Raw genomic sequence first — 12,131 nt, 5'->3', positions numbered from 1 at the left:
AGCCAGGAGAGCTGGGCTGGCTGGTCTCTCATTGCAAGATGAAGGTGAGGGAGGAAGAAATATTTCAGTCAATTTCATTTCCTGTGCCTGGAGTCCAGGCAAAGGAAACCCATGGCTGCTGATGCAGGCAGATCTCATGCTGGATTCAGGGAAGCCCTGGCTGCCAGAGGCAACATCCTTGAGCCTGGATCCCATGGGCAGAGCTCCTTTTGCCCAGAGCTCCTTTTGCCAGAAAGAAACATGCAAGAACAGGGGAGAAAGGCAAAAGGCCAAATCCCCGCTCACAGCCTCCTTGGCATCGTGACCCTCCCTGTCACCCATCATCAGCTCTTAGCTGAGTCTTGCTCAGTTCAGAGCAGGAGCTCCCAAACCTGCCATGGTGACAACCCCATCTCACTGAAGGGCTGTGTCAAAACAACATTCAAGATGTTCAGGACGAGCATGGAGGAACAAGCTCTTCTTCCATAAGGAGAAATTTTATAAGGAGTAGAATAGAGAGGACACAAAACCAGGAAGTCTTCCCCTGGCTTTGAGCAAATTTTGAAGTTGAACAGAAAAAAAAAGCCTTCAAAGAGCCGAACTCTGACCAAACACTGCTGTGTTTGGCCAGGAACAGCCAAAACAAATGTAAAGCTCAACATATGTGCCGGTCCCGGTAATGCTTCCTGCAAGTGGTGACAGAGGGAATGGCACATGAAATCCTGCCCTGCTGGCCCCAACCCTTTGGACAGGTAAAGGCTTCTCCTGCTGAGCTGCTTTGCCTGTTCTGGGAGTGTGGGGTCAGCTCCACTGGGGAAAGGCTGGCTCCCCCAGGCTGCTGGAGAAGGAATGGGAATGGTCAGATGGGAACCAGGAGCCCAGGAGGACAGGGACTTGCAAGGGTCCTGTGCTGCTGCTGTCCTTTGCCCAGGACTGCAGGTCAACACCCCTCTCTCCACTGTCCATAGCCCACCCCCTGCTCCCCCGCTCAGGAGTCCCTCTGGCCCCACAGGCTCCTCAGCACGTGTGGGCAGTTCCCCATCCTGTCCCAGCTCTTTCCACATTTCTCTCATGATGCCATGGCTCAAGCCCCCCTGCAGCCACGTGCTGGGGCTACCAGGTACTACAGAGATGAGGCTCGGGCAGTTCTGCTCCTTGGGCTGTGAGCAGTGCAGGCACATTTGCCACTGGCAAGAAAATCTGAATACATCTTTGTTCTCTGGTGCCATAACCTGCCCGTTTGCCATCTGCAAGGAAATCCGGACACATCTGTGTTCCCTGGTGCCCTTGCCGGCCCGGGAATTCCCCTGGCAGCTTGTACCAGTGCCAGAGGCAGGACTGCTGCTGCTCTCCAGCCTTCCACTGGCAGGTGTATGGAGCCTGGGGAACCATGATGCAAAACCCGTGGGCACAGCACAAAAAGTGAGAGCAGCCTGCCTGCGTTTGGAGAGAACATGGAAAGAGAAGTCATCAGCCCAGAATAAAACCTTCCATACCCATTTCCAGACAGGACTGGGCAGTGGTCAGAACCGGTGGCAACTGAGGTTGTCCCTACACCAACAGGGACATCAGCACAGAGAGGTCACGGTAGGCATCAGGGCCTGCCACGACATCGACCAGCTTCTCCCTGTGCAGAATCTCCTCCTTAAGCCTCTTGGCCATGCATCCTGCCAGCAAAGGAGAAGGCTCTCGTGAGGCAGTGCCTCCCTTACTCCCCCGCAGCCCTTGCCTGCTCTCAGCCCAGGCAAAGGCGGCTGCTGCCAGTGGCACTCCGATGCAGCCCGGCCGTACCCAGGATCCCGACGCGCAGCGGAGCGAGCCTGGCGCCGCCGGCCCTTCAGCGCCTTGAGGTGCTGCAGACGCTTCCATGGCCTGCTCTGCCTTCTCCCTGCGGAGCCAGCACAGCGCCCCCAGCTGCTGCTCCTGCACACAGCCCCAGCCTAAGTGGCCCAAGTGCCCTGTGAGGACAATTCAGCTAAAGGCACGGATTCGAATGGCACCTGAGAGTGCCCTTTGTGGCGGGGGGATTATGTCTCGCCTCTGTCTTATCTGCTATCACTTTGCTTGCCCGACAGCATCTCCACTGCACAAACACTTTAGGGACTAAGCTCTTGGGGACAACAAATGCCCTGGCCACAGCACCCAGGGCTGCTCCAGGCACGGAGCAGCCGCAGCCTCGGGCCAGGGACGGCGAGGCCCCGCCGCCGCCTCCGCCCCTCAGCGCCGCGTTCCGCCCCGCCGCCATTCCGGGCCCGCCCCGCTGCTGGGCGGTGCCGCCGCGGGAATCGCAAAATCACGGAATTAATTAGGCTGGAAAGGACCTCCGAGGTCATCGAGTTCAGCCTGTGACCCAGAAGCACCATTTCCACTAAAGCAGGGCACTGAGCGCCATGTCCAGTCTTCCCTTAAACACCTCCAGGGACGGGGACTCCATCACCTCCCTGGGCTGCCCATTTCCAATGCCTAATGACCCTTTCTGTGAAAGAATTTTCCCTAATATCCAACGTAGATGTCCCCTGGTGCAGCTTAAGACCACGTCCTCTTATCCTGTCCCTTGTTCCCTGGGAGCAGAGCCTGACCCCCACCTGGCTGCTCCCTCCTGTCAGGGAGCTGAGAGGGTGAGAAGGTCGCCCCTGAGCCTCCCTTCTTCCAGGCTGAGCCCCCTCAGCCTCTCCTGGTGCTCCAGCTTCTTCCCTGGCTCCCATGCCCTTCTCTGGACATGATCCAGCACCCCCATGTCCTTCGTGGAGGGAGGGACCCAGAACTGGACAAAGCACAAACCCTTCCCTGGTCCTGTTTCCCCACTGTGGCTGATACAGGCCAGGATGACCCTGGCCTTGTTGGCCACCTGGTGCTCATGTTCAGCTGCTGTTGACAGCACCCCCAGGGCCTTTTCCACTGTGCTCTTTCCAGCTACTCTGCCCCAAGGCTGGAGTGAAGGCACAGGACAGCAGGACACAGGTGTTCCGTGGTGCCTCGCCATGGCCATGGAAACAGCCCAGCAAAGTGGTCCTGATCCAGCTCCCATCTGGCCCAGTGCAGCCCCAAGCACAGACAGTGACACCAACAGCACAGCCCCAGCACCAACGCCTTTATTGCTGCTCAGACGGAGGAGGGGAGGGGGTGGCCCAGGACAGGGGACCCCCAGCTCATGGTAGCACCAGGTGAGACCCCAGCAGGGGGGATGGAGGGTCTGGGCCAAGGCAGCAGTGCAGGACAGTGGCAGGACTTGTGGTCTTTGGCTCAGGCAGGGAAGGGCATGAATGGCAAAGTGGCTAATGGAGCATATTTAGTGCCGAAGGGCTCTCATCACCTCATCTTCATCCCCGGGGCTGGAAGCGAACGTCTGCTCCAAGCAGCAGGAAATTCTGGGAGAAAGAGAGAAAGGGCTGGGCTGCTACAGCCCCTGGCAGCTGCACTGCCCAGCACCCACCACATCCCTGAAGGGAGAATGGACTGGGACATGTGGCACTGTCAACACCTGTGCCTGTTTTTCCCCCCATAGGCTCTGGAGGCATTTCAGTGCCACATCTCACTACAGCTTTTCAGTATCCCCACGGTGACCCTGCTTTGGGGTTTCGCCAAGGCACCCCACAATAGGGGCTCTCTCTGCTCCCCTGGATCTGTTACAGCTGCTCACAGCTGAGCAAGCAGGGGCTGCATCCTACCAGGCATCACCAGCATCCATCCAGGCACTGCCAGTCAGGGAGAGTGGGGATTTGGGGCTGACACTGCTATAAAAAGCATCATTGCAAACTCAGACCCCAGGCTTAAAACTGAAGAACGATGTGGTGCCATCCCAGACAACCAAAATGCAGCCAGGAATAGCAGGGAACTGGTTTGCTGCTGAGAGCTGCCATCCATCACATCCTAGCACAGCTGAGGGAACTGGATTTGGAGGCTGTGCTGGCAAGCAGGGCTTTGTGGGCAGCAGCATGGTCCCCAGCTGCTCCCTCTCACTCACCTGGTGGAACCTCACAAGGATATTGGAGAGCTGGATCCGGTCTGGCAGTGGCAGACGGAAACCCTCATTTAAGCGGGCTGGAAAAGACAACACATGTGTCTTCATTGGGATGGGAATGGGAGTCAAGGGAGCACGGAGCACTCAGAGAAGATGGCCACCTCCTTCCCCCAGCCCTTTCCTCTCCTCCACTGCTCCTGGGGCAGGCAGAAGCAACTCCTCCCAAGCTCCACTAAAGGGCTGCATGTTGTGCCATGACAGCTCCCTGGCCACTCCTGCCACCAGCCCCACTCTGGTCTGAGCTGCTGGCAAGGCAGGAGATGCAGGGATTCGGGGAGAGGGTCTGGAAAGCATTAGGATCTGCATAGGGCTCATTTTTTCCATTGCGTTTGCTGCTGGGAGCCTGTCAGAGCAGCAAGAGGCTCCCACCGCTTCACTACCGCCTCCTGCACACACTTTTCCCTGCATCAGCCTTGGCAATGAGGATTTAATTAATGAGCTGAGACCACTGGGATGGAGCAACCTGAGTGGAGGGTGCTCCAGAAACCCCCTTCCCCCCAGTAGGTTCTCACCATTAAGACGTGGGAGCAGGGTATGGGAAGTCAAGTAGTTCAGTATGGTCTGCAGAAATTGCACCTGGGGAGTGGGGAGAGGGGTAGGAAAAGTTTTAGTCTGCAGGACTGGAGACATGCAGGTACTTGAGGATAATTAGAAAAAGGAGATGAAGAGTGGGATGGGCACACACTTTGCCAGAGCCCAGCAGCTTTGTCTGTTCACACTGGCAGTGCAGGAAATGTTGGGGTGAGAGCAGCAAGGGATCAGGCTCCGCATCCTTTCCCAGCCTTGCAGGCTGAGGCAGGAGTTGGCTGCAGGGTCAGTGTGGGGTCCCATATTGGGAGGCAGGGGGGAATGACTCCCTGTCCTGGCCCCCAGCAGGCTGCCAGCTCCATGCTGGGGGCTGTGGTCATGGTCAAGGACAGCTCACCTGGAAATTGCCGACAGCTGAATTCTTCAGAGAGAGCCTGATCCTGCACAGGGACAGAAGTGGTGCTGTGGAGGATGGGCCAAGGGAGGGAGCGATTGCACCCATCGATGGCCATGCAGATCCCACTCCCTCCAGCCCCAGCTCCTTCCCTCCACAGCAAGCCCACATCCCAGGGATCTCCCCATGCCCTCTCTGTCCCTGGGCACCCAAAACAGAAAGACCCCCAGCCACCCCCTGCCCAGTCAGTGGCTGCTCCCCTCTGTACCTGCCCACATCCAGGCTCCCAACTATGCGGCCGGATCTCACGTTGATGACAGCAGACACGTTCCCTGTCTGGGGAGAGAGCACAGAGCTCTGGCAGTGCTCACCCCACCTCACCCCAAAGCAGACACCCAGGGCAATGGCTCTGACCAGCTGAAACACACCACTGCCCATCCAGGGGCGTGTCTGCATCCAGTATTAAACCTGGCATTTGTCGGCTCAGGAATTGATCACATGGGGACACCCTCACTGTGCCTGGACAGCACTTGGCAGCTCCCCTGGCAGGATCTGGGCAACAGGACAGGCCACAGCTCAAACTCCCTTCTGCCCCATCACCACAGGCCGTGTCTGAACTCACCAGGCTGAGGAGGAAGAGAGGAGCCAGTTTGGAGTTGGGAAGGATGGCATAAGCCTGGACATCCACAATGGGCTGGAACGAGATTCCTCCTGGTCCAATAGTCAGGAATGGAGCAGTGGGAGTGGACAGCCTGAACTTCATTGGCATGTTTGGGTACTTCTCCTCCAGCTGTGTGGGAGTAGGGAGAGGATGGGAATGATGGCACAAACCCCCAGGCCTGAGGGAGAGCACCTGGCACAGAGCAAAGCCTGTGTGTGCAAGAGCTCTGGGCAGGCAGGGCCAGACTGCTCACCTGGGGAATGAAGGCTGAGAAGACTGAGGTGTCCAAGCGGAATCCTGCATCCTTTGGGATCTGCAGGAAGAGGACTGGGTCACACTGGGGCAATGTGGCACAGAGGAGCCCATGGCATCTCCAAGTGCTGCCATATCTGAGAGCCCAGCCCCATCCCACAGCTCCCAGCTCTCTCACTGGGGCTTCTCCAGGATTGCTGGCTGCTCCCGGAGCACCTCAGCAAATGGAACCTCTTTCCCAGCCCTGTCCCACTGGTGCCACTCACCATGGCCTCTGTGATTTCAAAGACCAGTGCCCCGGCCTTGTGGTAGGCAATGCCGGCTGTGTTGAAGAAGTAGCTGGAGGCTCCAAAGTAAACCATGCGCTCGTGATCCGAGGGGAAGGCCAGTGGCAGCGGTGAGAAGGGGACGGTGGAGCGGTGGGCCAGGGAGTAGAATTCACCCTGGGAGGAGGGAGAGATGTGGAGAAGGGGTGCAAATAGCAGTGGGGCTCACCTGCTGACTCAGGCTGGCAAACAGCATTTGCAGCAGGTACTAAAACCTTGGTTCCCACCTGCCTTTGGCAATGGCATTGGCCAAATCAAGTGTTCCCAGGGCTGCCTCTCACCTTCAGGTCTGCATCCAGGGACTGGGCAGTAGCTCTTGGGGATGCCACCAAGGAGTAATCGATCCCAATCTTGTCATCTATCCTGGCTGTGACTGTAAACACAAGGAGGAGATATGAGTAAGAAGGAGATGGTCAGGCAAGCTGGGAGCAGATGGCCTCCACTGGCATCTGGGCATTGCCATGACTTGGCTTCCTGGTGCATCAACTCACTACCAACTGCTGTTCTGCTTGCTTCTGCTAGGAAGCAAACCCCCCCACTTTTCTCCTGACTTTTTCACAGTCATCTCCTGGACCTCAGGAGTGGCCTGGGTCCCCCAGCTAAAGCAGCTGAAGCCCCTGACAGTGCTTGAGCACAGATTCTGTAGGAATTTCCACAGCCAGACAGGACACACAGTGATTTGTCTCTGCTGAGGAGGTGCTCCCCAGCTCCCAGCTTGGGTGCTCGAACACCAAGAGATGGGACACAAAGTAAAACGTTCCTCATGCCTGGGAAAAAGCTAGGAACAGCTGTTCCCAAACCCACTTACAGATCCCAGTACCTGGCAATGTCCGGATGTACGTCTGGAGCTCATTGTGCACAGACTTGGCCACAATGTCACACACCTGTGGGACAGAAAGGCCACAGAGCTGAGCAGGGCCAGCCGGGTCACAGCCACACTCCCAGCTCCATGACAAAGCCTGCTTAAGTGAATGAGCACACAGTGATGATTGCCTCCATTCATCAGGCAGCACATTGAGTGTCCAAGACACAAGCAGGGTCTATAGCTACAAGCATCTGCTTGCAGCAATTTCCCCTTGGTCCAGTTCAGCTCTGGGGAGACCCTTGGAAGGAATCTCATGTGGCCCACGCAGCAATGAACCGTGCTGAGCAGCCAGGACATGGCCGAAAAATAGTAACTGAAAGAATTAACCCAGCCCATAGGGGGTGTGCTCTGACCCTAGTTACATCCCTACTTCTGAGCCTTCGAGGACATTGTCTACAAGTAGAGACTAAAGACAACCAGAAAACACAGGACTCAGCCTCCCACTGCTCACATACCTTACTCTCTAAATTCTTTCGCAACTTGGACTCAATAACACGGTGGAACAGGTTGTAAAGCCACCTGCAGAGAAACAGAGACAGAAGACCTGTCCAGCTCAGATCCATCCTGCAGAAATATGTGCCCAGGAAAGAGACATACTAGAGATGCAAGACCCTGGGAACACCATTCCCACATCAATTTGGCATCTGGATTTGCCCAGGGTTTACATTTGCAAACAGACTCACTGGTTTACCACACACACCCCGTTAAATGCCCAGCCAGAGCAGGAGAAATTCAGGCCAGATTTAAGACCAGGCAAACCTCATATGCCAACAAGCTACACCTCGCAACAGGGCCACATTCCCATGGCAGGTGGACTAACACACAGTGTTTCCAGACCTTCCAGTGGAGTCACATACCCAAGCTTGCCTGAAAAGCGCACACGGACTTTGGAGATGTGGGCACTGCAGCCCGCAGTGCTGATGGTGGGCCTCCCAGTGGTGTCACTGCCCAGCCTCAGGATGATTTTCATGTCGACATTTTCTACCTTCAGGTTGAAAGATCCATGTCCCCGGCTACAGGGAGAAAGGGGATGATAAAGGGACGTTTGTAAATGCCAGTGCCTGGTGAAAAGACCTCAAATCTGCTTCAGGATGCATCAGTCTGGATCAGTCTCCCCCTTGTATGGGGCATACAAAGGAGATTGAGAAAGTGCTTATATTCAGGGGAACCAAATTTCATTGGCACATAAACTAGGAGAGGTAACCTTTAAACAGAGAGGTGTGAGAGCCAGTAGGGGTGGTGGAAGAGAGACCTGAGGGTCCATGTACAGCTGCCCTTTCATGTGCCTTGTTCCTGCCTCCCACCCTGTTTTATCCATCATATCTGGGGGAGCAAAGTGACAGCTGCCCAAAACACAAGGGAGAGGGAGAGGAGAAAAAACCTGTCCAGATCCAGAGTGGGAGACAGAGTGGGTGCCTGAATAGGGAGAGGAAGAGCTGGGCACTCACATAAAGCGATACTTCACCCGCCAGTCCCCATTCAGCTCGGCAAAGGCGTTGGAGATGGAGACCTGCAGGCCCACGTTGGAGATCGGGGTAATCCGTGAGTGTGGCAAGCGGAAACTGGGAATGCGCAGTCTAAAATATACAAATAAAAAGTCATGTTACAGAGGTTCCTCACTCCCAAGCACAAGGCTAGGGAGGGTGGGAGGAAGGGAGGGAGACAATCAGGGAGGGAAGGAGGAAGCGCAGGATGGAGTCCCTGCACTGGCAGCATCTCCAGCTGCAGTTCTGCTGCTGCAAAGCTACGCCAGGCAGGAACACAGAGCAGAGCGGCACCTTTGGGAATGTGGCCCTTGCAGCCACCCAAGGCAGCTCCAAATGCTGCACTGCAGGAGCACAGAGGCACTAGGGCAGCAGGGAGCTGGCAGTTCCACAGGGACTGGGCTCCTGCTTCACGTAGGAACGTGTGTCCTGGTCCCACGGGCAAAGCCATCTCCACTACCCAGGCTGTGATTGCACACAGTGCACCCATGCCCAGAGTGCCATGACCCTGGTTCCCTTTTTCCCCTTGGCCAAGGAGTGAAACAGGAACATGCACCAAGAACAAGGCCAACATCTGAGGGAGCTGTGGAGGGGACAGGATGGTCCTCACTGCTCCAGGGGGCTCCCCACCATCCCCACTCCTTCTGCCCCTCACTGGGGTCAGGGGAGCAGTGGATGGCTCCAGGCCACTGGCAGGGCTCACAGGGCTTACCTGGAGAATGAATAGCGCACTTTCCCTGATTTACCCGAGAAGTCTGGCAGCTTCAGCTGGGCCAGCTCCTTCTCCAGGATGGCGATCCCCTGCTGCTGAGCTGCAGGGACACAGGGACAGCATGACTCCTCCGCTCCACTACTCCACCATTCCAGCCACAGGAGCTGGAGCACACAGTGGGCGTGCAGCAGAAGGATCAGAGGAGAGATCCCGGTGATGCTGCCTCCCAGGCTGGCTTTAAAGCAAACCTCCATGCACAGAGCCCTGTGAACACACAGGCAATGCTGCCTGGTGCCCTGCTTGCAGCCCCAGGGGAAGGCGGTGTTCAGAGAAAGGAGAGAGGTGTCCCAGGCCTCACTTTCCAGGCAGTGCACTGGGTGAGATCTGCACGTGGTCCAAGGCCCTGGGATGCTGTGTGTTTCTCACACAGTGTATTTCAATCCATAACTGCGCTCTGCTGGAGCCGGGGCTCTGCCTGCCTCGATAAAACCAGCACGGGGCCAATCCATCTCTGTCACTGCCCCTCCCTAAACTCCCCAACTCCTCTCTCCTCTGCAGCTCCCCCCTCCAGGGCTCACGGCTCGGCTGCCTGGATGTGCTCTGGGATCAGCCCCCTCCTGCTGTGCCAGCCTCCCACACTGCCTGGCTGCAGCTCCCCGAGACCCCACAGGGCTGGTCCCTCTGCAGGGTCTCCATCAAGCTGTGGAGTGGTGGGCAGGCAGGTGCAGCAGGGGGAGCCCCGGCCAAGGGTGCATTTGGCACTCCTGTCCAAGGATTTCCCCACCCTGTCCCTGTGCTCCTCACATGGACACCCATGGCCAACGACCCCCATCCTGCTCCAGGACCCTGCACTTCTCACAGGGGACCTGGCTCCACACCTCTGTCACCAGCACATCTGTGAGGAGAGAAATCAGAAGCAGAACCCACCGTAGTCCAAGCCTGCCTGGGTGATCCTCACCACGAAGCCAGGGTTGGTGGCTGTGGTGAGTGCCAGGCACAAGGTCAGTGCCCCACAAGCCACAGCCACGCTCTGCATTCCCATCCTGGCTTCCCGCAATGCTGTGCTATGCAGGGCTCTCCCTGCCCACACCACCTTTATATCCCTGCCAAAACAGGAACCTTGGGCAAAGGTGGTGTGAGGAGCCACGGGGGGCGTCCCCAGGACTTCCTGCTTGGCCACCACCCTGCTCCGCTGTGCTGCTGGCACCATGGGCACATAGCCCAGCACAGAGGCACACCTGGTGCCTCTCACCAAATCAGGGAAGGAGCAGTGGAAACTGGGAACCAAGAGCTCAGTTTCAGCTCTCTGTCACTGCCAGCAGTCCCTGCCTGTGGCATCCCCAGTGGAGCAGAGCTGGGTTTGGCACTGGCAGCTGAGCCTGACAGAGCCACATTCCTGCAGCCTGCAGCCAGCAAAAGCGGGGAACAGCCTGGGCTGCCCAGGAGCAGGGTCCCAGCCCTGCGGCTCTCCATCTCTGTCCCATGACTCTCCCGGCTACTCTGTGAGCTGCTTCTGTCTCACCAAGGACCTGCCAAAGGCACCAGAGCAGCCGTGGGGCGCCAGAGCAGCCTCGGGGCACAGCAGTGGCTGAAGAAGGCAGGTGACAGCTTCTCACCTCATGTGAGCACATCCCAGGGACCCCCACAGCCAGCAGGGCTGGCAAAGGAGCACCTGCCTGGGCTGGGCAGCTGCACCACGGTCACCACCTCAGTGCAGTGCCCTGCACCTCCAGACCCTGTCACAGGGCTCCTGCACAGAGCAGCCACACACAGGAGGAGACATCCATCACCCCAGGGTCAAGCTCCAAAGACAACACTTCTGAGGCCGGATCTGTCCCAGCTCTTGTCATGATGGCTGGAGACAGGGGCAGGAGCTGGGTGCAGCCAGGCAGGTGTGAGAGGGGAACACCCCTGTGCCCCCCCAGCCAGGAGAGCTGGGCTGGCTGGTCTCTCATTGCAAGATGAAGGTGAGGGAGGAAGAAATATTTCAGTCAATTTCATTTCCTGTGCCTGGAGTCCAGGCAAAGGAAACCCATGGCTGCTGATGCAGGCAGATCTCATGCTGGATTCAGGGAAGCCCTGGCTGCCAGAGGCAACATCCTTGAGCCTGGATCCCATGGGCAGAGCTCCTTTTGCCCAGAGCTCCTTTTGCCAGAAAGAAACATGCAAGAACAGGGGAGAAAGGCAAAAGGCCAAATCCCCGCTCACAGCCTCCTTGGCATCGTGACCCTCCCTGTCACCCATCATCAGCTCTTAGCTGAGTCTTGCTCAGTTCAGAGCAGGAGCTCCCAAACCTGCCATGGTGACAACCCCATCTCACTGAAGGGCTGTGTCAAAACAACATTCAAGATGTTCAGGACGAGCATGGAGGAACAAGCTCTTCTTCCATAAGGAGAAATTTTATAAGGAGTAGAATAGAGAGGACACAAAACCAGGAAGTCTTCCCCTGGCTTTGAGCAAATTTTGAAGTTGAACAGAAAAAAAAAGCCTTCAAAGAGCCGAACTCTGACCAAACACTGCTGTGTTTGGCCAGGAACAGCCAAAACAAATGTAAAGCTCAACATATGTGCCGGTCCCGGTAATGCTTCCTGCAAGTGGTGACAGAGGGAATGGCACATGAAATCCTGCCCTGCTGGCCCCAACCCTTTGGACAGGTAAAGGCTTCTCCTGCTGAGCTGCTTTGCCTGTTCTGGGAGTGTGGGGTCAGCTCCACTGGGGAAAGGCTGGCTCCCCCAGGCTGCTGGAGAAGGAATGGGAATGGTCAGATGGGAACCAGGAGCCCAGGAGGACAGGGACTTGCAAGGGTCCTGTGCTGCTGCTGTCCTTTGCCCAGGACTGCAGGTCAACACCCCTCTCTCCACTGTCCATAGCCCACCCCCTGCTCCCCCGCTCAGGAGTCCCTCTGGCCC

At 57.1% G+C, this 12,131-nt stretch overlaps 1 protein-coding gene across 1 annotated transcript; it reads right to left on the bottom strand.

Moving 5' to 3' along the window:
• Positions 1 to 3,299: 3,299 nt before the first annotated feature.
• LOC119710398 (bactericidal permeability-increasing protein-like) lies at positions 3,300 to 10,301 on the bottom strand. The gene is made up of 15 exons (XM_038159393.1): positions 10,150 to 10,301; positions 9,223 to 9,322; positions 8,475 to 8,603; positions 7,884 to 8,039; positions 7,482 to 7,545; positions 6,982 to 7,045; positions 6,443 to 6,534; positions 6,102 to 6,278; positions 5,837 to 5,896; positions 5,545 to 5,712; positions 5,191 to 5,258; positions 4,926 to 4,968; positions 4,513 to 4,576; positions 3,944 to 4,020; positions 3,300 to 3,347 (listed from the first exon to the last, which is right to left on the bottom strand). Exons 1-15 carry the CDS (start codon positions 10,262 to 10,264, stop codon positions 3,300 to 3,302), a joined length of 1,425 nt encoding a protein of 474 aa, XP_038015321.1. The 5' UTR covers positions 10,265 to 10,301.
• Between the last annotated feature and the right edge of the window lie 1,830 nt (positions 10,302 to 12,131).

Source organism: Motacilla alba, chromosome 20, assembly GCF_015832195.1.
Source record: "Motacilla alba alba isolate MOTALB_02 chromosome 20, Motacilla_alba_V1.0_pri, whole genome shotgun sequence".
NCBI classification, from domain to species: domain Eukaryota; kingdom Metazoa; phylum Chordata; class Aves; order Passeriformes; family Motacillidae; genus Motacilla; species Motacilla alba.
The sequence above is the reverse complement of the archived record's forward strand: the minus strand, read 5'-3'. Positions and strand labels throughout refer to the sequence as shown.